This window comes from Prunus avium, chromosome 8 (assembly GCF_965620075.1).
Source record: "Prunus avium chromosome 8, drPruAviu1.hap1.1, whole genome shotgun sequence".
NCBI lineage: Eukaryota > Viridiplantae > Streptophyta > Magnoliopsida > Rosales > Rosaceae > Prunus > Prunus avium.
In genome coordinates, this window is record NC_142291.1 from 28,158,142 (window position 1) to 28,184,796 (window position 26,655).

Sequence of the window (26,655 nt, forward strand, 5' to 3'; positions counted from 1 at the left end):
AGGAAAACAATTTGACATGATGAGGACAGAACAGAATGAGACAAAGCAATTTATAAAAAAAAGGAAAAAGAAATAGAGAAATAAAACAGACCAAAAAGGAAAGAGAAAGGGAGCTCCGCATATAAACTCTTTATTAGAACCCAAATAACAAAAATACCCACATCCAAATTATGAAAAGAAAAAAAAAAATCATTTGACTTTCATGCGCACACACTAAATGTGTTGTTTTTGCCACGAACTAAATACAAAAACTTTTTTTTTTTTTTTGATCCAAGTGATATTAGGGGAGGAGGGTTTTCTCACGCACATATTGTCAAAGTGCCATTGGAGTTCGAATATAAGATCACTGGTTTGCAAGTCAAAAACCTTTTCCACCAGGCTAGACTCCGTTGGCCTAAATACTAAAACTTACCTCGTGATGCATTGAGCTTATAGTTCAAGTGATTAGGCCTTTGTTTAGTGGTCAAACTTTGATTGAATTGGAGTTGAATTCAAGTCAGTCATGTGAGTCTCATCCCTCTAGGTGTGATTTGTGAAACACAATATGTTAGATTATTGTCAATTTAAATAAGTTTAGTCCCCAACGCACTAAATAGCAATTAAGACTCATGTCCATTTTAATTGAAATAATCCAATTCAATCCCACACCAATGTCACCCGAGGTTCTAAAGTTGGATTCATTCTTCCCTCAATATCGCTTTGTATATATTAAAAAAAACTTAACTCATGATTAAGTTTGTTTTAATAAAAAGTGTTCATACACCAAAATTAAGCGCAGCCCAACAAAAATGTACACGTCATCCAAGTATAATAGTAGCATTCACATGTGAGTTGTGACTTGTGGAACTATGAGACTCACACGGTGTCTCCCATCAGCACACCTCCCCAAAAAAAGAAAGCCAAGTGGACCGACGTGGGCCCCGAGCCGCCAGTCGAAATTACGCTTCTACCCTCACGACCCATGCCCAAGTCACCAAACTCTTAACATCACGGCTCTCACTCTCTCTCTCTGCCAATCTCAGAGACTCGTTCAGAGGCGAGACAACAAAACCATCACCTTCTCCCTTTTAACCTTTCACACCTACACGTACGGAGAGCTTCCTGTACTTCCTCGCAAGTTCGAGCTCCGTACTCAAATTGAAGAAGAAGAAGAAATGAAAACCCTAATTTCGCTTTGAATCGGAGGAGCTCTTTCACTTCCGCTCCATGACCAGCTTCTAAGCTCGAATTCCGAGCAATGTCAGTCGCGGAGCTCAAAGAGCGCCACGTGGCGGCGAGCGAGACCGTCAACTCGCTCAGGGAGCGCTTGAAGCAGAAGCGAGCCTCGTTGCTCGACACAGATGGTATGGTGTGTGGGTTTGTGGTTTCCTAAATTATCAATGGATATTATTATTATATTGGTCTTTTTGGGGTTTGAGATCTAATTGGTTTTTGATGGTGAATTCTTGCAGTCGCTGGGTATGCAAAGTCTCAGGGGAAGACTCCACTCACTTTTGGCCCCACCGATCTCGTTTGCTGTAGAACCTTGCAAGGTCATACAGGAAAGGTAAGATACTTACACATACATATACGCAATACATATACATCATATGCTTTCTGTGCTTGTGTGGTTTGTTGTAAAAATGAGCTTCTTTTGAATGCACATTCATATGGGTTAATGGAATTGTTGGGCATTGGTAGTTTGAAGTGTGCTATTCAGAATAAAAAGCTAATTTTTTTAGATTTTGAGTATGTGAACTTCGTACTAGTGGGGTTTGACAAGTTTGGAGAGTGTCGACTATTTTTTGAGAGGGAAATCATGCCTAACAAAATGTCCACAAAAGCACTAGATGCTTTATTTAGCAAGTTAAGTACAAAAGAGGGGAAAAGACATTTACAAGTTTGCAAAACAAAAAAGGGGATAGGTTGATTAGGGATATGGAGTAAGTTAAATGTATTGAAGACAGTGGTCAAAAGTATTATTAATAGGCAGTGACACTTTAGGTAAATATAAAAATTATTTTCCAGGATTATTAAGTCTGGAATACCTTAGGAACGAAAGTGAAAACAATATACCAAATCTATGGATGGACAAGTCCAACCAATGGACCAAAGGTAAGAGGATTACTTATAATGATCAGGAAGAATCAAGTTGCACGGCCTATATAAAGGGTAGCTCGATTTACACCGAAAGAGTAGCTCTCTACGTCCATCATTTCTTAACCGAAGAACTTTATCATTCTACACCCACATTTCCAAAAGATAATTAAGAAAAAGAATTCTTTCAAATAGAACCCATGGCCGGTTGCGTTTGGATTTAGCCATGTCTTCTTTCATTTTCTTTTGAAATCATGGCTGCAGGGTAACATTTCCCCTTTAAGAAAACTAAAGTTGTAAGAGAGCAACTCTTTGGGTGCAAAAAGATAAAGTTACTTTATAGTTTTCTGGAGTTGAGTGGCTAACTAAGTTATTTAATAAATTTTGATTGAAAGAGAAACGGAAAATGAGTGGAGAAAAATCAGTGTGGCACTTTGATTTATAAAATTAAATTGGATATACGAAACTTGGGAAATTATACAGGAATTAAATTAATGATTCCCACTTTGAAATTATTGGAAAAAAAGAAGAAGAAAGATTAAGAAAGAACCCACCAATTTCGATTTATGTCAAGTAGATTTGGTAACCACTTTTGATTCTATTTTGCTCGGATACAGATATCAGATACCGAAGAAGATACGAACAAATCTCCGAAATTAGGATTCTGATACAGCAAGGATATGGAAATAAGTTAATATATGTTACATTATGTCTGTGTATGGTTCGTTTTTTCTCTTTCTTCTGCACTTCCTCTCCTCTAATCTTCTTCTGTAGGATGCAAGTAGGAAAACCCTATCCCGCTGTTTCTGCGTCACACCAAGTAAAAAAAGCAGCTTCTACTTTCCAACTACTTTCCCTGTTTGTGTAATCTTTTGTTCATAACGATCCTTAAGTTTACACCAGATGCTCATCACTTTCCCATTTAAGTCGGGCCAAACTCTTTTTAGGGTTCCATATTTTGGGACCTTATGTAATAATGTTGGATGGTATAACAACGAATATGCAAGACAATATCCCATTCCATGGTGTATAATGACTATTGATGGCATTGTTTTGATACTTCTAAAGAAACTATAAAGATGGAGGAACGCATTAGAATTTATTCCATTCTTTGTTGTAATGCATCTTATTGATGATGGGAAAGAAAGTGTGTATGTCATTGCAATCTTCCAAATAAAGAATTGTGATTATAGAATAGGAAGTTTACTTAGATTTCAGTCAATTTGATGAGGTTTGTTGCCACGTTTTTGGTATCATAATTTCATTAAACCCTTCTGACAGTTATCATAGTTCGATAGACAGCAAAGTTACAAAGCCTTAATTCTAAAATTGCTTTTTATTTATTTATTTACTTCTCTATTGACAGATTAGCAAATATGATATGAAACTCTCTGTATAAATATTGAGCTGAAGACTGCAGAGTAGAAGTGTTAAAATCCATATGATTTTCTATTTACTTCTTGTGCTCTTTGCTTTTGCTTATGAGTTATGGCTGTCTTGTGTTGTGCTTGTCTAGTCCTAAACCACTACAGACTATCAATTGCTAATCAATCTTATTTGTTTTACTTTTGGACTTCCGAAGTAATAAAACCAAGGTTACATTTAGTTACCATAACTATGATTCCACGTCTAAGAGGATGAGGTTAAATAGGATTTATGCTCACTAAGACTTACTGTTGCAGGTCTATTCATTAGATTGGACCTCTGAAAAGAATCGAATTGTCAGTGCATCTCAAGATGGACGTTTGATAGTATGGAATGCACTAACAAGCCAGAAGACTCATGCCATAAAGCTGCCTTGTGCATGGGTCATGACTTGTGCTTTCTCACCGACCGGACAATCCGTTGCTTGTGGTGGTCTTGATAGTGTTTGCTCTATTTTCAACCTGAATTCCCTTTGTGACAAGGATGGGAATCTACCTGTATCAAGAACACTTAGTGGACATAAGGGTTATGTTTCCTCCTGTCAATATGTTCCAGATGAGGACACTCACCTGATTACTGGATCTGGTGATCAAACATGTGTTTTGTGGGATATTACTACTGGACTCAGGACTTCAGTTTTTGGAGGTGAATTTCAGTCTGGACACACTGCAGATGTACTGAGGTATATCGGGTGGTTTTAAATGGCTGTATATATAACATCTATTGCATCAGGGTGTTCGTGTTCAATGAATACCTGCATATTTTACTTTTCAGCCTTGAGTTGTTAGGCAAATGGAAAAGGCAAAAAAAAAAAAAGGTCTTTCAAGTTGGTGCATCTGAACAGTAGAGATTAAAACTACTTAATAACTTGTAAACTATAACTCATAAAAACTTGTTCTTTTAATTGATCTGCTCTGAAATTCTGTGATTTAGCAATTATCTGGTTCGTTATGGGCAGTCCATTTTCATGTCCATTGATTTTACCATGTAATGGAACTGTTTGCTCTAATTTATTTAGTACTGAGAGAAACTGTGTGTACAGTTTTTTTTATTGTCGTTATTGAAGGCTGCTAGTGTGGTTTTCCCTTTATTTGTAGCTCTTGTTGTTTATTATAGGATTGGACCCTGTACATCTGCACATTAGTTAATCCCGACAGAAGGTTTTTTATTCTGTATAAATAAGTTTAAAAGAATCTTTAACAAACCATAATTTTGCCTCCGTACCTTTTGGTTTTGCTTTCCTATCATGAGTACTCTAAATGTAACACTCACCTCACTGTTTGCATTCTTTCAGTGTATCCATCAATCAAAGCAACTCAAGATTGTTTGTCTCTGGTTCTTGTGATGCAACTGCCCGATTGTGGGACACTCGTGTTGCAAGTCGAGCAGTGCGGACGTTTCCTGGTCATGAAGGAGATGTGAATGTGGTGAAGTTCTTTCCAGATGGAAATAGATTTGGAACCGGCTCAGATGATGGAACTTGCAGGTTATTTGACATCAGGACTGGGCACCAACTCCAAGTGTATCATCAGCAACATGGTGATAATGACTACCCGCCTGTGAAAACCATTGCATTCTCAATATCAGGAAGGCTTCTTTTTGCTGGATACACAAACGGTGATTGCTATGTATGGGATACTTTATTGGCAAAGGTATTTGTAATATAAAGAAAGTTGGATTCACATGTCTACATATGCTTTTGCATGATCAATTGAGCGCACTTTGTTTCCTAAGAAATTATTACTGCTGATGCCTTTTAGATCATGTTGTCTTGTACTTTATATTCTAGTTTAGTATATAAGGATTTTCTTCAGCATGTATATAGGCAACTACTTGAACGGGCAGTACTTTACATTTACATGCAATTGATTTATAATTAATTTTCTTCGTATATTAAGTTAGACTTGAGTTATATAAACTAATTTCTATTTCTAAAATATTTCTTGTAAATAAAAGCATAACATGAATTCTGGTCACAAAAGATAAATAAGTTTGGAGTTAGGATCAAAGGTTGGCTGGGTGACCGAGGGCATATTTTTCTGTTGACACTGAAACACAGCAGAGTGTTCTGTTCATGAAATAAGTCAACCTACTCAACTGGTTCCATTTAGTAGAGGATATTCTGTAGCTCTTATTTCTCCCTTGATTTCTGTTTCTCGTAGATTCTAGCACTTGAGATCATCTGAATATAATTCTTACTTGTGTGAAAATACTGTTAAGATTTTTGTCTGTAATAGTTATTCTTTAAAAAAGTTACATCTCAGATTTGTCAATATTTTCTGGGTTAAGTTTATTGCCACATGCCCTGCCTATATACTGTGAGATATCATTTTGTCCAAAAAAAAAAAAAGAATACTGTGAGATATCATAATGTCTAAATTACATATAGCCTTGCATGCAGTTTGAAGAAAAAAATTAGTTCAGCAAACGTACTTCAATACCTTAGAGGGTGAAAAGTAGAAAGAGTAGCGGTTGGCTTCCACCTTGAACGGTTATGATTGTCCATGATGCGTCATATGAAATGTCATGCATCGAATTTAAAAAAAATAAATGTGGAATACTTCTAAAATGTCGAAAGTCATAAATTAATCCTGCCATATGAAATGTCATACTTCCAATGCGTGTAATACTTTTAGAATGTCTATGTCATAAATTGATCCTATCAATCCTGCATTTTGTTTTTCTACCATCCTTTTATCAATATTTACGGATTTGTGTCAGGGATGTCGTTGAATGGAATGGCTCTAATTGCTCTTTCATTTTGTGGCAGGTGGTTTTGAACTTGGGATCCCTCCAAAACTCACATGAGGCCCAGATTAGCTGTTTGGGTTTGTCAGCTGATGGAAGTGCCTTGTGTACAGGAAGTTGGGATACAAATTTAAAGGTTATTTTCCTAAGGCCTGCCTGCATGGGAAACAATTACTAATATTTGTTGATTTTTTCTTCTTAATGTGTTTTTTTCTGCAATCAGAAGTAGAGAAAAAGTAAGGCAGTGTAATGTGATGTTTCTGTTGCAAGCAGCACCCTTTTTAGACACATTGACCTGCAAAAATATTTTTCTGTGTATGATGTACTTATGATGTATAATGCTTTTGGTAACTTGGGCCAAAAAATTTCTAGTTTATTCTAGAACTCTGAGATCCATAAACCTTGAAGAGGTTGTAGTAACTAGTAACTTCTGTGTGGCATTTTAAGATGCTTTATAGAGCTGAAGCGCTTATAGTTATTGGAATTTTGCCTTCTTATCGGGTTGTGTCTTTCTTTGCATCTGTTTACTCAGTATCTTTCGTTCATTGTATCTAATCTTGGTAGATTAATTCCACATTTAAGGTTGTGTCTTTCTTTGCATCTGTTTACTCAGTATCTTTCGTTCATTGTATCTAATCTTTGGTAGATTAATACCACATTTAAGGACCACATTGTTGATTACGTCTCTCATGAGAATACAAGTCAATCCCCCATGGGTGTCATCTGTGCAAGAGATATGGTCAGCGCTGTGGTCAATAAATATGGAACAAATAGTTTTGTTGATCTTGAAAATTGGAATAAATTTCCTTACAAAACAAGTTAATTTCTTTCAGTACTATAATTTTCTCTGGGTTAGATTCATTGGAGTATCTGACTATAATAAATGTTTGTTTGTTGGGTTGATAGACCCTGCCATTCGTTGTAAGACCATTAATATTCTTGGATCAGTATGGTCTTATTTGTTATGTCTATAGGTCCCTTTTTATGGTAGTTATGTTGGGTTTCTTCTTTATATTCTCAATCAGTCCACATGTGTCGTTCATTTTATGAAATATGACTTTGCTTTGTGTTTACGTTGCAGATATGGGCGTTTGGAGGCCATAGGAAAATAATTTAAGCCTATTAGGGAGCAGACATCTCCTCTTTGTATCCTGAATTTCAGCTTCTCTCAGACCCACGGTTCTTGATGCCTCTCATAGTATATCCTTTGTACCTTTCTGTGTTGTTGATGAAGATACTGGGTATGAGAATCTAGAATCCTCTAATGTGTTGCTTGTTGTAACCCACTCATTGGAAAAACTGACAATTTTAATATTGAGCAAAAGATACATATACATTTCGTGAGAACTCGGGCGTGAGAAACCACCTCATCTGCTCTTTGCCTGAATATTTACCTAGCTATCAATCTCACACCATGTAGCTTTCCATTAGAATGTTGTAAATGACCCTTTCTTCTTCCATGTATGGTTCTCTCTACCGGTATATTTTTACACATTGATGCAGTTATTTTGTGTTAAAGAGTCTATGCTGCAAATTGATATTTAGGCTCGATTGATTTTGCAAAGGATGCCCCAATTTCGTTTAGGAAGAGATTGATTTCGCAAAGGATGCCCCAATTTCGTTTAGGAAGAGATACATTTTGGTTTCTGCAGTTTGTTTGAGTTTACAATTTCGTCTTTGTAGTTTTAAAATGTACAATCATGTCCTTGTAAAGAAATGGAACAATGGGAAACAACTATATTGTAGGGATGGGAGAATTTTGAGAAGCTTAATCAGTTAATACTTCTATGTTAATCACTAGGAGACGAATTTCTCATGGAGACAAGTAGAGTGGGATGCTGGAAATTGAACTGAGAGTTGCGTACCAAAAGAAAACTGAAGGGGAGTTGAAAGGAGTGGAGTAGTTTTGTTTGATCGTGGGTTTGTAAATTATGGTTTGCACAAATGTACAAAACCCATTTTTACTACAAATCCGCTTTGGATGCAGATTTGGGTTAGACCAAGCTCTCTTGCATTTGAGTTTGATCATCCTTTGAGGTACTGGTGGCAATTTGTTTTAAGCGCGTCATGTTCGTGTCATGTTATTTCTTGTTTGTGATAAAAATACTCAACTCTAACCTAACTTATTTAATCAATTGTTTAAAAAAAAAACAAAAAAAAAAACTCATCCGTTTCTAACTGTGTCTTGCTCAGATTGATTGACCCCTACATATTGTGAGCCTTTTTCTTTATATAATACAAGTTAAATGTGTTCTCTGTGTAAGATGATTTATTGTCTGTCTAGGACTCGGTATTGATCAAAAACTCAACATGTACTCGTCCAGCTGCTTTTATTTTTCAATCAGTGTTTAAGTTAAATATAAAGATAAAGGGTTGTTAGTTCTATATGTATTGAGATTCATTGTTCTACTACTGTTTCTTGATGGGCAAGACATCTTGAGGGATCCTTATAAATAGAGAGCTCCCTCCTAGACCGACACACACAACTCAAAAGCATTCACTCCATCTAGAATAAGAGTATGAGTCATCCACATCTAAGGAGAAGAATCTCTCTAATTAATGTCGACAATTTCGACAACAAGGCTGAGCAAGGTTAGTGTTTGAGTTTTACAAATTGTTAGGATTAACACTCTGTGTCAAAATGGGATTACTCACTTGACTCTAAGTCGATTTTATTCTATGTGCTTACTAGGTCGTGTCATACTAGTGCTCATGTCATTGTCACAATTCTTTCTTTATATTAGTCGATTTTTGTGCACCTTTTTTATTCACTAATTTGACATCACCACACATGAAATCAAATGTACTCTATTTATCAAAACTCGGTATTTGGGACCTCTCGACTTGGACTTCATTGCTCGATTCTTGTGTTCGGCCATAGACCTAGTCTAAGCCTCGGGACCTCTAGATTCAAAATTCACAAAAAAAATCATAATTCCAAAAAATTTACCAGTATGAAACAAGTTTTCAGTTTTTGAAAAATGAAAACTGAAATGGTTATCAAACGAACTCTTAGTCTAGCGATATTTATCTTTCCAATATTGAAAGCAAGTAACCATCGTTGTATTAATGCAAGACATTTTCAAGAGTGAATAAATACCCAATAAATTGAAAAAGAAACAAGGAAAAATAGAAGGTACAGGCTATTCGTATTTTAAATCAATCGGCATTTGAAGTAAGTCGCACGGTTTGGGTTTGGTACTTCATGGGTAGTTTTGAACTTTCATCTTCTGCGAAAGGGTAATTTAGAACTTCTACTCCTACTGGATCCTCCAGCACACATGACGTGGCGTGCTCCCATATATCAAACACCGTCAGCACCACTAGACCCACGCCCGTACAGGATCCAAACTCCATCTTCTAGTTCATCTGATCTGGAGCCCTCTTTAGGCTCTGTGTGCGTTTGTTTAGAGCATCTCCAAGAGAGATGTCAAATACCAAACATCAAATTTAAATTTGATGGCTGATGTGGCAATTTGACATCTTACACAGCTTTACACTCCACCCGATATGTCAAATTAAATTATTATTTTATTACATTTTAGTGTTGATTTATTTTTAATTAAAAAGAATAGAAAAGAAAAAATAATAAAATATTCATTTGACATCTTGCTTTTGGGATGTCAAAAATAACATCTCAATCTTCAGCCTTCATTCCACATCAGCTTTGACACATCAGTTGGAGTGTGTGAGATGTTATTTCTAGCTGTTAAATGTCTATGTGGCACTTTTGACATATCGGTTGGAGATGCTCTTAGAAACAAAGTCTCGTTTTTTTTTTTAATCTCTTATTTTTTCTTCACCTTCAAAACCTCACTAACTACGCTCAGAGCGGGCCAACGAGCAAACATTTAGAGAGAGAGAGGCTAACAGGTCCGTACAGTTTCTCTAGATCTCAGAGATTCATTTGGCTTTGCGATGGCTCAGCCTCTCGTAAAGAAGGACGACGATCGTGACGATGAAGGTATGCCCCTCCCACTCATAGACTCACAATTTTTCTCGCTCTCCAAATCGATCTGGTTTTTCACTCCCAATTTTGGTTAAATTTTGGGCCTCTAGGCTGCAAATTCTTATTCGGCGATTTGTGCTCCCAGATCTCGTTGTTTATAGCTGTTTTATTCCCAAGATTTACGTATTTTGAGGCCTTTGAATGGGATTGCAGTAAATTAGGGTTTAAATATTATTGATCGGCTTCACTTTATGCTGATCTGGTTCATTTATAAGTTTTGTTGCGCCAATGTTGCAATGCAGAAACTAAACTTATTGCAAAACTAATTGGTTTGTCGTGATTTAGTGTCAATGGTCTAGTGATTTGGATCTTGTAGCCTTGTTGATTGGTTCCGGTTCTGGGGTATTAGCAATGTCAATTCTCTGAGTTTTATAGTAATTAGCTGCTTAGTAAGGCTGTATCTTTTGTGATGTTGGTTCACAGCAGAGTACTCTCCGTTTCTGGGGATCGAGAAGGGTGCTGTTCTTCAGGAAGCCAGGGTTTTCAATGATCCTCAGCTAGACTCTAGAAGATGCTCTCAGGTTATTGCTTTGCACCACCGAATTATCCATCTAATCACATTTTCTCTGTCCTCTTATTTGCTCTCCATAAATTAATTTTGGGTAGTTTCCATTGTTTTGCATTTTCAGGTCATTACGAAGCTTCTGTATCTACTGAACCAGGGAGAAACCTTTACAAAGGTCAATTTCCTTCTGTACTGAATGGTTCTGTTGCTTCCTTGAATCAGTGTCTTATGCGTCAATTTTGTTGATCTACTTGCAGCATTGTTATTGCATTATTCCTCATCAATTGATTCATGTTATTTGGAATTAAACTGATAGGTTGAAGCTACAGAAGTTTTCTTTTCTGTGACTAAGCTTTTCCAATCGAGAGATATAGGATTGAGGAGAATGGTTTATCTGATCATAAAAGAGCTCTCTCCCTCTGCAGATGAGGTGACATAACTTGATATGATTTGATTTCCTCAATATATTTGCATGCACAAAGATTGGGACTGACTTCAGATATGTTTCTGATGACAAGGTTATTATTGTGACAAGCTCCCTGATGAAGGATATGAATAGTAAAACTGATATGTATCGGGCAAATGCCATCCGTGTGCTGTGTCGGATTACAGATGGAACCCTTCTGACCCAGATTGAGCGATATTTGAAACAAGCCATTGTTGACAAGAATCCAGTGGTTGCAAGTGCAGCTTTAGTTAGTGGGATTCATCTACTCCAGGTACGGTTTCTGTTATCCCTAGTTGCAGGATTTAGTTGTTTGCTGAATTTGCATCTTACGTTCCCCTTTTGACAGACTAACCCAGAGATTGTCAAAAGGTGGAGTAATGAGGTTCAGGAAGCTGTCCAGTCAAGAGCTGCCCTCGTACAGTTCCATGCACTGGCTTTGCTCCATCAGGTATGTGTGATTGGTTTGGTTTAGACTCTGGGGTTTTTGTTGTTGAAAGCATAGAGTAATTTCTTAGTCTCATATCCTCCTTATGGTTAGTTTACCATATAGCTAACTACTTATTTGCATTCATAGGCATATGTTGGGTTCATGTGAGCAAGTGCAACAAGCAGGCTAGGTGTGAAGTGTGTGTAATCATTTGCCATGCCATAGTTTAGCTTTTTAACTCTTTGTCATGGACCTAGTTTCCTTGTTTTGGTAGTTATGCCATATGGTTGATTCTGGTAGAGGAACAGTCATTTTTAAAGTTTTTATATGGAATATAAAGAAATATTCTTCATCTACCCAACAGCTATCCTTAGATAAGATTGTATCGATCATGTTTAGAATTGAAAGGTTTTGAGGAGATTGTACCTTTGAAACTGCAGATACGACAGAATGACCGTCTTGCTGTTAGCAAGTTGGTTACCAGCTTGACAAGGGGGACTGTCCGTTCACCATTGGCCCAATGTCTATTGATCCGATATACTAGTCAGGTGCTTATTCTGCTGGAAATTGTTAGTCAACTTGGTTTTCTGGTGCTTTATTTTAATTAATTATTTGTCTAAAGGTTATCCGTGAGTCAGCTGGAAATGCACAAATGGGCGACCGTCCTTTTTACGATTATCTTGAGGGCTGTCTTCGCCACAAAGCAGAGATGGTGATTTTTGAGGCCGCCAGAGCAATTACAGAGCTCCATGGCGTGACCACCAGAGAACTGACTCCTGCAATCACAGTTCTTCAGCTATTTTTGAGCTCTTCCAAGCCAGTGCTAAGATTTGCTGCTGTCCGCACTTTGAACAAGGTTTCCCTCTCCTCCTTCTACTGTACTACAAGTTGTATTTGAAATTTATGATAATTTGATATAATGTTATTTTAGTTTCTTTTTTGTTGGTAAATGAAATCAGACTGACCTTCTGTCATGAATTTTGCTCTTGTAGTTTTGAGGTAGATGTGAAATCCTATATGAAATGAATTTGATTGTATGATCAATGTATTATACATTTATCCATACTATGTAGGTCTTGATTATCTGGCTTTTTTGTTTGGAAAAAAGCATGTTGGTCCTTATTACTTTGATTTTAGTTGTTTTATTGATTCTTGGTTAATATTATTCCTGATATATTATACTAACAACTTTGAACTTTTTTCAGGTGGCAATGACACATCCAATGGCTGTCACAAACTGCAACATTGATATGGAGAGTTTGATTTCTGACCAGAACAGAAGCATTGCCACACTGGCAATCACCACACTTCTGAAGACAGGAAATGAATCAAGTGTGGATCGCTTGATGAAACAGATAACTAATTTCATGTCAGATATTGCTGATGAGTTCAAAATTGTAGTTGTGGAAGCCATAAGGTCATTGTGTTTGAAGTTTCCACTGAAGTACAGAGCTCTGTGAGTGGGATATCAGATACAGTTTTTTTTTTGTTTCAAAATGCTTGGTTTAAGATGGTTATTAGTTTCACTGCACGTATTCTTATTTGTCTATACTTTTTCAAGTAACATTCCTTGTCTGTCATTTTCAACAGGATGAACTTTCTCAGCAACATTCTCAGAGAAGAAGGTGGATTTGAGTACAAAAAGGCAATTGTTGATTCAATTGTGATTCTCATAAGAGATATCCCTGATGCAAAAGAAAGTGGCCTGCTTCATCTTTGTGAGTTCATTGAAGATTGTGAATTCACCTATCTTTCTACACAGGTGGAATTTTTCTCTATCATAAACTTGTTAAGAATTTAATACTTTTAATGTTTTTGGCTGATTGAGTTCTTGTATTGTTAGATACTCCACTTTTTGGGTATTGAAGGGCCAAAAACCTCTGATCCAAGCAAATACATACGGTATATTTATAACCGAGTACATCTTGAGAATGCCACTGTTCGAGCCAGTGCTGTGAGCACATTGGCAAAATTTGGTGCTTTGGTTGATTCATTGAAGGTGATATCTTTTTAAATGAACAATGTCTTCTCTTATCTCCCCCCTCTTTACTGCAATGAGTTTTGTTGCTGGCTATGGTTTCTGATAAGAGTAAACAATTTTTTTTTTCTTCTATGTTTCAGCCACGAGTATTTATTCTGTTAAGACGATGTCTCTTTGACAGTGATGATGAGGTATGCTATATCTATTTTTGAGGCTATACGTTTAGGTTATATATAAATACATGACATATATGCATGAGCATTGACCTAAGAATAGGTGTGTGGCTCTGAGCATTTTTCTGTATCTTTGTTTGTGTTCCTGTGCCATTGCTTTCATGTTTTGTTTGTTTTAGCTTTGGGATTAACTTAATTGTTTTAGTTTTCTCTGTCCTTCAGAATATACTGAATAGTTTTCTCTTTTCTGCAATTTCCCAGGTTCGTGATAGGGCAACGCTCTATCTAAATACGCTTGGAGGAGATGGTTCAGTTGTTGAGACTGACAGTGATGTAAAGGACTTCCTCTTTGGGTCTCTGGATGTGCCACTTGTCAATCTGGAGACAAGTTTGAAGAATTATGTGAGTAACCTCCATTTGCTTTTTCCATTTTTCCCTTTAAGGTCCTTATCTCATGTTTTCAGGATTGTGTTAATGCCGATTACAGGAGGCTTCAGAAGAACCTTTTGACCTTAATTCTGTACCCAAGGAGATTAAGTCCCAGCCACTTGCTGAGAAGAAAGCCCAGAGTAAAAAGCCAGCTGGTCTGGGTGCACCTCCAAGTGCCCCTGTATCAACAGTCGATGCTTATGAGAAGTTGCTTTCCTCCATTCCGGAGTTTTCAAACTTTGGCAAGCTATTCAAGGTTCTGCAACGTGAATATTTCCTCATACTTTACATGCATGTTACAGCTTATATATATATATATATATTTTTTACTTTGGAGTTTAATGTGTACCTTTTCACATATCAGTCCTCAGCACCTGTGGAGTTGACAGAGCCAGAAACCGAATATGCAGTTAATGTTGTCAAGCACATTTTTGATAGTCATGTTGTATTCCAGTACAACTGCACCAATACCATTCCCGAGCAATTACTGGAAAATGTAATGACTGGTTATTTTGAAACAGCTTTTTAATTTTGTAGCTCTCCTTGAGAATTTCTTTATAACTCTCTGTCTGCCAGGTTATTGTTGCCGTGGATGCTTCAGAAGCAGAGGAATTTTCTGAAGTTGCATCCAAGCCTCTCCCGTCTCTTCCTTATGATACACCTGGACAGACCTTTTTGGCATTTGAGAGGCCAGAAGGTGTCCCCGCAGTCGGAAAATTTTCAAACACATTGAGGTTCATTGTTAAAGAGGTACCAAGTTCTACCTTTATCCATGTGCTTAGATTGAGTTTCTTGACAGTGAGTTGATCATTAAGAACCAGACATGGGAGTGAAACTGGATTTAGCTAATAAAACTATGGAAAAGCTATATGTGTTTTTTGAAGTTCTATATAATCTGCAAGTCTTGTCATCCACAACTATCACATAGATGGATGTCTTGCTCAAAGCTTTTGCTAAACTTCACCATACACCTTGTTGGCTAGTAACACTAGTTGTTCTAGTTCTTCTCTACTCATAATACCTTGCTCATTAAATTGGATTTCGGTGATTGTACATCTTTCTTCTATGGGTTTGTTTTGTGTTCATGATAATTTTTTAATTGTGTTAATGAAGAAAGACTAGAAGGATGGCTTCTAAGGATATACACAATGATATACAATATGAAATATCAAATCGTCAGAAGTTTTGAGCTTTGTCTATTTTCTTTTCTTATGAGTTGGGTGTGTCTCACCAGGTTGATCCAACCACTGGCGAGGCAGAGGAAGATGGTGTGGAAGATGAATACCAGCTGGAGGATCTTGAGGTTGTCCCTGCTGATTACATTTTGAAGGTTCCAGTCTTCAATTTCAGGAATGCATGGGAAAGCATGGGCCCTGATTTTGAGCGGATAGATGAATATGGCCTGGGACAAAGGGATAGCTTGACTGAAGCTGTTAACACTGTCATCAACCTCCTTGGACTGCAGCCCTGTGAGGTAATTTTGTTTTAAAATCAAATGTTTATCATTTGTCGACTAGGCACTTTTGGATTCTTTCGATGTAGTGTTGCCTTGCATGTGCTTTTATAGGTCGAACCCATGGATACTCAATGGATGCATCACTTCTAATAATCTGCATTGGATACTTCACAAATGTATTTTAACTTTTGAAAATAAGTTGACTAAATTATATGTATGTGTATATTTTATGCCGTATTTTCTCGGTGTGGTTTCAGGGCACAGAGGTTCTCGCCAGCAACTCAAGGTCACACACATGTCTATTGTCTGGTGTATACATAGGCAATGTGAAGGTCCTTGTGCGGTTGTCTTTTGGAATAGATAGTTCAAGGGAGGTTGCCATGAAACTGGCCGTTAGATCTGAGGATGAAGGTGTCAGTGATGCCATTCATGAGATTGTGGGCAGCGGCTAGTTGGTTAATACAGGCGATCTTTTATTGATACGACGGTCTTTTCATTTTTCTCTAATGAGAGCACTGGCTGAGATGGCTGTATACAGATCAAACATTTTGTAGAAAGAATTGCACATTACTACATTTGAAAGTTGAGGGGTCTTGCAAGAGGTCAATTTGCATTTTTATCGAGCATTTGCCTGCTCATCTGTTTAATTAGTAATAATAGTCGGAAGAATCGTGTCAAGCTCATTGGGTTGACTTACCTTTTACCCTATTTTTTTGTTTTTCTTTTCTTTAAATTCAAGTGTAGTTTTCCATTACATTTGTTAATGTACAAGACATGAATTTTGAAGCACTCTGAATTACAAAGAAGTGAATTGTATTGTTTGGTTCCTCTGGTATTGAATCTGAATATCTGAAGATTGGAAAGGTTCTCCCTCATAGGCATACATAGTAATGATTTCTTGTTTACTTTCATAGTTCAAAGTCGCCTCAGAAAATTTCTTCCTCACGCACGGTACTAGACCCTCAGAAAATTTCATGTTTACTTTTATATTGGAAAAATAAGATGGTTTAAGATTTCTTGCGCACCCATCGTTTACAAGCTGGTTTTTAGGCGCAAGTTCTATACATTAGTCTCTCTCGTAAGGAGAGCTTCAAAGGGTGGCTATTGTGTCCTTCCAAATTAACTTCTGAATTTTTTTCAGAAAATGGTCATCATGCATTGCATTCCTCTTAAGGAGCTACTTTCAATTTTGATGTTCTAAATCATAATCAACTTGAAGTAGCTAGGTTTTTGACAAAAAAGAAGAGATAGCTAGGTTGGGAAGATGGATTTTAGGTAACAAGGGGTCATAATTTTTCCAATTTTTACACTACTAGAAAGCCCATGTCACCATTTGGATGGTTAATTTGTTTATATAAAAAAAAATCAGGATGCTACCATACTGCAAAAGTACATTGCAAGCAATAATATTACTCTTTACAGATTACACTCATGGCAATTAATGTTGGTTTGCAATTTCTGATACCTTAATTGTAAATTACCTGGATATCCATGAGGCAGAGAAACAATACTACTCTACTGACCCAAAAAAAAAGGAAAAAGGAAAAAGAGAAACAATGCTACTCCAGCCAAAATTTCTATTCCCGTAATTTAGATTAGTTTAAAGTGGATTATCGCTTGTATAAAATAAAATTATAAATTACCTGGATATCCATGAGGTAGAGAAACATTACTACTCTAGCCAAAATTTCCATCCATTCTCAACTCTCACCAATTCTTAACAATAATACTTAGATATAAAATATAGAAAATACAAACACACGAGCTACCAATTCCTCCAAATGCACGTGTTTGTTTAACATTAGTAGCAAGTACATACAAACACACATAGCTAGGTTCACCCATTTCCAAAAGAACATAAGAAAGAAAAAAAGAAAAAAAAAGAAAATTACAACTCCTCCATCATTTGGTGTGCCCCATGTTTAATGGAATGTCACAATTGTGCATCTACCACCATCTTTACCTACCTGAAATTAATCAGAGGTATACTTGGGTAAGCAGTAAGGTGCATGCATGGCCAATACAAAAATGTCTGCAGGGAAGAGTGACACACAATATTGTCTATCACTTTTTCGCATGATACACAAATATTAGCATCATCAATCTTAATTTTAACACTAATTAACCTGCAGAATCTTTATGTTTCTATAATATAGTACTCCAAAGGTTATAAAACCAGTTCTGGGTTGTCTTGTTCCATCGGTTCGGTCCATGTTCCAGCTCATTGTTTGCTGCTCAAACTGGACCTTGTGGCCGGTTCATTCCTTTCTTGTTGTCCATCTCTTGGGAGTGATTGCTGCTTGCAGAGTTGGAGTTGTGGCTGTACTCGCTTGTGGGCCCGTATTCACTGCTTGGATAGTCTGTGCTGTCAATCAGTGCCGGCTTTCTGAACGGCTTCATTTTCGCATTGTACGAGTTAGCATCAAACTCAGATGAAGCAATGCTAGTAGAGCCAGAGCCAAACTGCCCTTTGATCCCCTCGTGCAAGTCTTCCAGTGAGACATCGCCTTCCAATGCACGAACAATCTGTTCATAAATAAAAAATATTTGGTTACGTAAGATTCTATACATAGCACAAGATCAGCACCAAAAACACAAAGATCAGTCTATAGTAATGGTCCTTTTTTTTTTTTTTATACCTGGCTCATTCTTGGTCGCTTCTTCGCAGAGTGTCGAACGCTCGCAGCAGCACATGCCACCATTCGTGCCACCTCTTCATGGTTATAATTGTTCTCTAGCCGTGGATCCAACACTTCAGAATAGTCCCCAGTATCTATTGCTTTCAGGCAGCGAGGCCTAGCCTGTTGTTGATCATGTATAATGCTAAGAATTACTCATATTTTTCATGTCAAGATGCAAATCAATTCTAAATTTGTTGCAAATAAGCAGTTTAAATGCATGGCAGGATACAAACTGTCAATCTGGCACTAATGGTCGGTCCCAAATTGACAGTCTAGTAACATAACATATTGTTCTGTTTAACATAATTTATATGTTTATTAGGGAGGGAGAGTACGAACCCAGTCTACTAAGGTATCCTCCTCACATTCTCCAGACAAGTCCACAGGGCGGCGTCCACAGATGAGCTCCAAGAGCATAATACCGAAGGAGAAAACGTCAGACTTCTCGGTTAGCTTTCCACTCGATGCATACTCAGGAGCCAAGTACCTGCATGATAAGTTTGATAAGTTTGTTTCCATCACGTTAACTTTCATCTTATGTGGTTAGTTTGTAATTAAAAGTACTATATGAGTCAAGAAATTACCCAAATGTTCCCATGACACGGGTAGATACATGGGTGACATTTTCCTGGTTCAGCTTTGCCAGCCCAAAATCTGCCACCTGAAGAAATCATGCATACTAGTAATTAGTATATACTTAAATCAATTAGCTATCAGCCAATAAAAACATTAATTATATCCTTAAACTTTTTCTAGGCTAAAGCCATATGTAACAACATATATTAACCCTACCTTAGCTTCGAAACTAAAGTCAATCAGAATATTTGCAGCCTTAATGTCGCGGTGGATAATCTTGGGGTGACCTGCAAGTATCAAAATACACTATAACTAAGGTACCAAAGAGCAATAGATCAAAAGAAAAGATAGCTGCAGTTTCACAAATTACTTACAGTCTTCGTGCAAGTAAGCAAGCCCTTTAGCCGATCCCAACGCAATTTTGGCCCTGCTGCCCCATTCCAAGGGTGGCCGATTTGATCCTGTAAAATAGTGATATTAATTAAGACTTGTTAAATTACTAACTTTTAATTACTAAGTAATGAAGGATTTCATTTTAAAGTTATAGGTGAGTCTAAATATAAACATATGAAATATTGTCACATAGTCGAGATTTAAACAGTTGGAATAATAGTTTAGTTGCGTACCGTGAAGGTGGAATTCGAGGTTGTTGTTAGGAACAAATTCATACACCAACAGCTTTCGTTCTCCTTCAAGGCAGTACCCCACAAGTGACACAAGGTGGCGATGATGAACACGACTAATGATCTCAACCTCGGCTGCAAATTCACGGTCGCCTTGTCCGCTACCCGCTTTGAGGCTCTTCACAGCGATTTCCTTGCCGTTTGGCAACACCCCTTTGTGCACGTACCCGAAACCACCTTGGCCTATTAGCTTAGCTGGCGCAAACCCTGATGTTGCAGCCGCCATTTCATCAAAGGTGAAAGTGCTCTTGTTGAACCCGAGAGCCACATTAGGGTGTGGCGGCGGCAAGGGGGGACCATGTGGACCGGAGAAGTTGGAGGAACTCATTTCGCTGCTCATCATGGGTGGTGGTGGAGCTGTAGTCCAACCTCCATTGGGTGCGCGGCCAGAAGGAGGCATGTTCATAATGTGCTCAGTACTTTTAGGTCCAGTGCTTTGCCAATAGTTACTTCCTGCTCATGCACATTACCCAAATTATATAAAATATAAATTAGTCATTAAGGTTTAAGTACAAAATATTAATTTCCATCAACATTACTATTATTTATCACTAAGAAATAATCAAGTGCCATTGGGTAGAATGAGATTTTAAAATGACAATTTTATACATGTCTGTAAATAAATAAGATATCCACGGGGCCACAAACTAAGCCAAGATGATCAATAAGAATGTCCATGCAAATAAATAAAAAAAGTATAAATGCTATACCATTAGATTTTGAAGAAGAAATTATGAGTTTGAAGAGTTGGAGTTTAGACATTACCATTTGGATTATACGGCTCAGGGTTCTCCATGAGGTGAGAAGAAGTCTGTCTCTTCTTCCTCCTCTTAGTGCACGCCAAGAAGAACAACACCATGACAAGCAACAAAACCCCTGCCGCAGCTACAACTCCTACGATGATGGGTGTGGAGCTCGAACTCGAGTGCGAAGGCGGCGGCGACCCATCATTATCAAGTGATGGATGGGACTTGCCTGATATGGCTGGGGGTGACCAATTATTGGACGATTTTGGTGACCAATTGTTCCCATTGGATGATTTGTTGTTATTATTATGGTTGTTGTTATTATTATGGTTGTTTTGGTTGTTGTTGTTGTTTTGGTTGTTTTGGTTGTTTTGGTTGTTGTTGCTGTTTCCGTTGTTGTTATGATTCCCTCCATTATTGTTATTGTTAGAGGACGATGGAGGACTCTTTTGAGAATTGGACTGTGAAGGGGACTTTTGGTTTTGGTTGTTTGAGTCATTTGAGTTGTTGTTGGAATTGTTGGAGTTGTTGTTGGAATTGTTGGAGTTGTTGTTGTTGGAATTGTCGTTGGAAGGCGGTGAGTTGTTCGAGTTGTTGCTGGGAGGCGATGAGTTATTCGAATTGTTCGAGTTGTCTGATTTGTTGTTTGAGTTATTCGAATTGTTGGAGGAGGAGCCACCTGAGTTGTTAGAGTTGTTGGAAGAGTTGCCGCCGGAGGACTTGTCTGAGTTGTTGTTGGAAGGCGGGGATGAGCTGTTTGAGTTTCCTGAAGATGACGAGCCGCCGTTTGAGTTGTTTGAGGAGGATGAGTCGCTTGGAGGCGGTGATGATGATGAGGGCGGTGAACCTCCACTCGAACCTGAACCTCCACCTGAACCTGAATTCGATGATGGTGGAGACGGTGATGAGGATGAGGACGACGAAGATGGAGGAGTTGGCGATGATGATGAAGAGTCAGATGGTGGGGTATCCGATGGCGAATTCTGATCGTCAGAGGACCCCATTTTTAGGAGTTTCCGACCAGAATTATCGTGAGTCTGTGCCGGAGAAACCCCACCGCTCCTCTGAAAGGTGAGCCTGTTGATGACCCCTAACCACAAAATTAGTTAAACATGTAATTAATAAACAAGCAAACAAAACTTATTCACCGGAAATTTCAAAAACAAAAACAAACATCAAAATGAGAGCTTAGATCAAACATAACTGCATGCATGCATGCAAAGAACAAATTAATTAAGAATGTGTAAATCATGCATGCATTGTTGGGCGTACCGACGTACCTAGCAAGCTAGGTACATGTGGTTGTGTGCTAGAGAGATATAGAGACAGAGATAGAGATAGAGAGATGAGTTTGTACCTAAAGCAGAAGGGCATGCAACAGGGGAGGTTTCTCAGAGGGACAGGAAAACAAGGTTGCATGCTAATAATTCCATCTAAGGAAAGGAGGAAGCCATGGAACAGATCACCCTCCGACAAAGCAGGAGGATTTTCTCCACCCAATTTCTATTTTCAGGCAAACCTTTTTTGTTTTTTGCTATTTTTGGGTTGCACTTTTAATTCTTCGGTACAAAACAGACCTAAGGAAGTTCAAACTGTAGTCCTCGTTGACCTTGTCCTCTCCTCTCTACCTCTTGTCTATTTTAAACACAATTAACAGACGCAATTAACACACTTAATCCTTGTCCAAAAATAGTAATTAGAAAAAACAAAGATTGTTAGAGTTGCAAGGTTATGTCTTTTTTGTAAAATTATAAACTTCGCATCTCAAACAATAACAAGTCACGTGATCAGTATGTATGAGTTTAAATGTAGAATTTGTACGATTCCACCCCATGTCCTTAATTTGGATGAATAAACTGATGATATGGTATGGATGTGTTTTTTATTTTTAATTTAAACACATGTTTGTTTTACTATTTTACTATTTTTTATTAGTCATTTTTGCTGCCATTTTAATTAGCTGAGGGTATTTGTCAAATTTTTAGAAATTTAACTATAAAGGTCTTTAACGATATATAGATTAATATAAATAGGTACATTTATAGAACGAATGCTCAAGCACTAAAAAATTAGTAAGTTAATTAATACACTGTAAATCATTCGTTTGGGCCCAATACATAATGTCATATCATGATATGAAAGTTCAATTTTGAGTTCATCATTCCAAGATCACCCTTGCAAAAAGTTAAAAAATTGTTTAACCATTTGATTATTATATTGAATATTTTCATTATTTTATAAATACAATTATGTTGTTCCTCTATTTATTTGATTTATAGTTAGATGTTGTCTGATTTGACTAATTTTTTGGTTTTTTTTTTTGTTCAAACGGATACTTCCATAGAAAGCCCCAAAAAGAGGCCAAACAGAACCCAACAAAGACAAAAGCTCAAAAGAGCAGAAAGGCAAAGGGACCGCAAAAGCAGCCAACAAAGAAAAGGAAAAGCCAAACAAAGGCAACAACCAGGAAAAAGAACAGTAAAAGTAGGAATGAGTAAAAAGGAGAGCACGGGTTGCACGGGTTTGCCTTCAACCAGAGGGAGGGGCAGGCAAGCCATCACTCGATAGGACAGACACCAAGGAGGGTGGGGGAGTATTAACCCAACTGCAAAGGCGCAACCTCCGTTTGGCTAGCTTGGCGGCAGCATCAGCGGCTCCGTTAGCTTCACGACGAATCCAGTTCCAATCACAGTGGCTGAAAGAAGCTTCCAACCGACGAAACTCAGCAAGAAAAGTATAGAACCTCCAGTTACTAGTTGCAGAATCATTCTTAATACATGAAAAGAGCTCAAAGCAATCAGTTTCCACCACAATATGTTGAAACTACAGGGAAGAGGCAAAGGAAAGACCCACGATCGCAGCATGGGCTTCGCATTCCACCGCAGAAGAGAGATTGCAAGGCTGTATCGTGGCGCCAATAAAAGATCCATTGTGATCCCGAATGACCACACCGACCCCACCCAAACCAGAATTGGCCTCCCATGCACCGTCAATATTCACTTTGACGAAAGGAGACAGTGGAGGGGACCAGTGCAATCTGGGGGGAACACCCCTGATAAAGAGAGGAGCAGCAGTTGCCAAATCCTTGGCCTGGGAAAATTCCTTATGGAGGCTGTTGGCCTGTGAGAGAACCAGTAGGGGAGAGGGCATGAGACCCCTAAATATAGCCTGACACCTCGCCTTCCAGATCTCCCAAGAGCAGAACATGAAATGAGAGATTCCCCAATTCAGATGATCATCGTTCGTAAAAATACCACTCAGAAGGCGAGATAACCAGGAGTCAAGGGTGGAAATAGACGCCAAGTCAGGAGAGTACCCCAATGGGCTGCCGAACCAGACAGCCCGTGTCCAAGGGCAGAGTAGAAGCAAATGCTCCACAGTCTCGGGAAAAAGGCCACATAAGCGACACAGTGGGGAGATGGATAGTTTCCTCTTAAAGAGATTTGCACCCGTGGGAATGGAGTTCGTAATAGCTCGCCACATAAAATTACGGATTTTTGGGGTGACGCGAGCCCCCCATAGCACCCGCCAAATCTCCTTATTCACGACATGAGAGGACGATGCTCTATCCATCGAGACAAGGGGAGAATCACCAATGGCATGACAGTACCCGGATTTTACAGAGTAGTCCCCCGATTTCACCTCAGGCCAAACCAAGCGGTCACCAGTGGACGGGGTGCCAATGGGAGTAGCACGAATTTTGGCAGCCTCACAGGAAGGAATAAAAGGCTCAATGTGGGAGATGTTCCAGGTACCGTTGTCCGCATTGATGATATCAGAAACCAGCAGAGGAGTAAAGCGGTTATTGGTGGGAATAGGGGAGAGTTTTCCCGAGCCATTGCCAGTTAACCACCGATCCTTCCAAACATCCACCAAGAGGCCATTGCCAATCTGCCAGCGAGCACCAGACGCAATAATTTCACGACCAACTAAGAGACTGTTCCAGGCCCAAGATGCACGACCCCCTTTTTTCGCGTCCAGGAAACTGCAATTTGGAAAATAACGAGCTTTCAAGATTCTAGCCCAGAGAGCATTTGGATTGCGCAAGAGCCGCCAACACTGCTTGGCAAGTAAGGATTTATTGAAAGTATGTAGATCACGAAAGCCCATACCCCCAGCGGCCTTGGGGGTGCAAAGCTTCCTCCATGAGTGCCAATGAATTTTGCCATGATCTCCATCTTGGCCCCACCAAAAGCGAGCCAAGTCGGCATTGATTGTATTGCAAAGAGTGGTTGGTAGTAAAAAACAAGACATGGGGTAAGCTGGGACGGCCGTAGCAACTGACTTGATAAGAACCTCCCTGCCCGCTTGAGATAACAGATTTAGTTTCCAACCCGCGATCTTATGATTAATTCTGTCCCGAACATAGGCTAAGGCATCAACCTTCGATCGGCCCCAAAAGGTAGGGAGGCCGAGGTAGGGCCCAGGATCACAGGTCGCAGGGATCCCGAAGATACTACCACAGCCAATTCTGGTACCGTGATCAGTGTTGGGGGAGAAATATAAACTAGACTTGAGAGGATTCACCTCCTGGCCTGAGGCAGCGCAATAATCGTCCAGAATAGATTTGAGAGCGATACAATTGGATGGCCTAGCCTGCAGAAAAAATAGAGAGTCATCTGCGAAGAAAAGGTGGGATAGTCCTGGACAACCCCTACTCAATTTGATACCTTGGATCACCTCGTTATCTGTAGCCTTAATAATGTTGAGTGAGAGAACTTCAGAGACAAGAAGAAAAAGGTATGGAGACAGGGGGTCTCCTTGCCTCAAGCCTCTAGAGGGGAAGAAGCGATTACCAGGGGACCCATTTAGGACCAAGGAGAAGGAGACAGATTTTATACATAACATGACCAGAGAACACCACCGGCTATCGAATCCAAATTTACGAAGAGTGTCCTCCAAAAAATCCCATTCGACGCGGTCATACGCCTTATTCATGTCAAGTTTCAAACCAAGCTCAAAAGACTTCCTGGAGGATTTGAGCCGCAAATAATGGAAAGCCTCGTGGGCCAGCAGGATATTGTCCTGAATTTGCCTCCCAGGGACAAAGGCATTCTGATGCATGCTAATCAGATTCGGGAGTAGGGGCTTGAGACGGTTTGCCATAAGTTTAGATAGGATATTGTAAGAGTTGTTACACAAACTGATTGGTCTGAAATGATTAACAGAGGTTGGCTTAGGAACCTTGGGGATTAGGACAATGTGTGTATGATTCAGGAGATCCAGCCTGCAATTACCAGAAAAGAACTCGGATACCAAGTCATTAATAGAGCGCTGAACGATATCCCAGAAATGATCATAGAAGAGACCCGGGAAGCCATCTGGGCCGGGCGCCTTTAGTGAGCCAAGCTGTTTGACCGCTGTTCGGACTTCATCCACAGAGTAAGGAGCGGTTAACCTTGTATTATTTGCATCTGAGACTTTACCCTGAACGCAATGAAGGATACCCCCCCAATTTCTAGGACCCCGAGACTTAAAGAGATCGTCAAAGAAGTGACAAAACTCATCCCCGACTGCTTGGTCCCCAATGATGCAAGCCCCCTCTGAGTTCAGTAAAGACTCAATACGATTACGTTGCCTGCGGTGGAGGGTCGAAAGATGGAAAAATTTTGTGTTCGCATCGCCAGCCTGCAACCAGTTTAAACGAGAACGTTGTTTCCAATAAATTTCCTCTCTGCTCCATAAGCAAGAAAGCTCATCCCAAATAGCAACTTCCTGATGGCGAAAATTATCCCCATGCACACCTAACTGAAGAACCTCCAGTTCCTTCGTCAAATAGTTAATGCGAGAAAGATTATTTGGAAACTTTCTTCTGCTCCAATTCTGAAGTTCATACCTGCAGGCGCCAAGCTTAGCAGACAAAACAGATAAAGAGTCCCCATTCTGGTCACAGTTCCAGCCCCTTTGAATAATAGTTCCACACTCAGGGTCGTCGGCCCAGTAGGCTTCAAACTTGAAATCTTTCCCTTTTTTCCTGACTCTAGGAGTGAGGAAAAGCACCAGAGGAGAATGGTCGGAGCCAATCCTCGGCTCCACATGAACACAGGAGTCAGGCCACCCATGGAGCCACAAAGCATTGACAAGCCCACGGTCCAATTTAGTTCTGATCAGGGAGGCGGGATCCTGACGGTTTTCCCATGTGAAAAATTGTCCAGTGGATCTGAGTTCCAGTAAGCCGTTAGTATCCATAAAGGACCGCAAGAAACGAGTGCGACACCAGGGCCACGGGTTGCCCCCCTCCTTCTCATCGTTACCCAGGATCTCGTTGAAGTCCCCAATACAGAGCCATGGG

General features: G+C 39.1%; 3 protein-coding genes across 6 annotated transcripts; 2 read left to right on the forward strand and 1 right to left on the reverse strand.

The window, feature by feature from the left end:
* The first annotated feature begins 996 nt into the window (after nucleotides 1-996).
* Nucleotides 997-7,596, forward strand: LOC148292463 (guanine nucleotide-binding protein subunit beta-2). The gene is made up of 6 exons (XM_088246078.1): nucleotides 997-1,343; nucleotides 1,452-1,546; nucleotides 3,759-4,183; nucleotides 4,796-5,153; nucleotides 6,272-6,385; nucleotides 7,331-7,596. Exons 1-6 carry the CDS (start codon nucleotides 1,238-1,240, stop codon nucleotides 7,364-7,366), a joined length of 1,134 nt encoding a protein of 377 aa, XP_088102204.1. The 5' UTR covers nucleotides 997-1,237; the 3' UTR covers nucleotides 7,367-7,596.
* Nucleotides 7,597-10,010: 2,414 nt separating this feature from the next.
* LOC148292464 (coatomer subunit gamma) lies at nucleotides 10,011-16,505 on the forward strand. Of its 2 annotated transcripts, none has more exons than XM_088246070.1 (18): nucleotides 10,011-10,213; nucleotides 10,682-10,779; nucleotides 10,888-10,938; nucleotides 11,080-11,193; nucleotides 11,282-11,482; nucleotides 11,558-11,659; nucleotides 12,079-12,186; nucleotides 12,261-12,494; nucleotides 12,844-13,094; nucleotides 13,229-13,400; nucleotides 13,482-13,637; nucleotides 13,760-13,810; nucleotides 14,054-14,194; nucleotides 14,280-14,477; nucleotides 14,586-14,717; nucleotides 14,798-14,971; nucleotides 15,456-15,695; nucleotides 15,935-16,505. In XM_088246070.1, exons 1-18 carry the CDS (start codon nucleotides 10,168-10,170, stop codon nucleotides 16,127-16,129), a joined length of 2,664 nt encoding a protein of 887 aa, XP_088102196.1. In that variant the 5' UTR covers nucleotides 10,011-10,167; the 3' UTR covers nucleotides 16,130-16,505. The 2 variants fall into 2 exon arrangements, with proteins under 2 accessions (XP_088102196.1, XP_088102197.1); XM_088246071.1 differs by having other exon boundaries at nucleotides 10,685-10,779.
* A 944-nt stretch (nucleotides 16,506-17,449) lies between these two features.
* On the reverse strand, nucleotides 17,450-21,794 carry LOC110770272 (proline-rich receptor-like protein kinase PERK5). 3 transcript variants are annotated; one of them, XM_088246073.1, is made up of 9 exons: nucleotides 21,721-21,794; nucleotides 20,383-21,453; nucleotides 19,561-20,070; nucleotides 19,309-19,395; nucleotides 19,151-19,221; nucleotides 18,943-19,019; nucleotides 18,698-18,845; nucleotides 18,317-18,478; nucleotides 17,450-18,203 (listed from the first exon to the last, which is right to left on the reverse strand). In XM_088246073.1, exons 2-9 carry the CDS (start codon nucleotides 21,365-21,367, stop codon nucleotides 17,913-17,915), a joined length of 2,331 nt encoding a protein of 776 aa, XP_088102199.1. In that variant the 5' UTR covers nucleotides 21,368-21,453; nucleotides 21,721-21,794; the 3' UTR covers nucleotides 17,450-17,912. The 3 variants fall into 3 exon arrangements, with proteins under 3 accessions (XP_088102199.1, XP_088102198.1, XP_088102200.1); XM_088246072.1 differs by having other exon boundaries at nucleotides 20,383-21,440; nucleotides 21,721-21,753; XM_088246074.1 differs by having other exon boundaries at nucleotides 21,644-21,726.
* Nucleotides 21,795-26,655: the final 4,861 nt, after the last annotated feature.

What these genes read in the sequence shown, in the direction of transcription:
- LOC148292463 (XM_088246078.1), top strand. Translation starts at nt 1,238, where the DNA reads ATGTCAGTCGCGGAGCTCAAAGAGCGCCACGTGGCGGCGAGCGAGACC. An exon ending in CTCGTTGCTCGACACAGATG is followed by an intron (nt 1,344 to 1,451) that starts GTATGGTGTGTG and finishes GAATTCTTGCAG; the next exon opens with TCGCTGGGTATGCAAAGTCT. An exon ending in CACACTGCAGATGTACTGAG is followed by an intron (nt 4,184 to 4,795) that starts GTATATCGGGTG and finishes GCATTCTTTCAG; the next exon opens with TGTATCCATCAATCAAAGCA.
- LOC148292464 (XM_088246070.1), top strand. Translation starts at nt 10,168, where the DNA reads ATGGCTCAGCCTCTCGTAAAGAAGGACGACGATCGTGACGATGAAG. An exon ending in TCACCTATCTTTCTACACAG is followed by an intron (nt 13,401 to 13,481) that starts GTGGAATTTTTC and finishes TTGTATTGTTAG; the next exon opens with ATACTCCACTTTTTGGGTAT. An exon ending in TTGGACTGCAGCCCTGTGAG is followed by an intron (nt 15,696 to 15,934) that starts GTAATTTTGTTT and finishes GTGTGGTTTCAG; the next exon opens with GGCACAGAGGTTCTCGCCAG.
- LOC110770272 (XM_088246072.1), bottom strand. An exon ending in TGAGCCGTATAATCCAAATG is followed by an intron (nt 20,071 to 20,382) that starts GTAATGTCTAAA and finishes GTGCATGAGCAG; the next exon opens with GAAGTAACTATTGGCAAAGC. An exon ending in AGCGACCAAGAATGAGCCAG is followed by an intron (nt 18,204 to 18,316) that starts GTATAAAAAAAA and finishes ATTTATGAACAG; the next exon opens with ATTGTTCGTGCATTGGAAGG.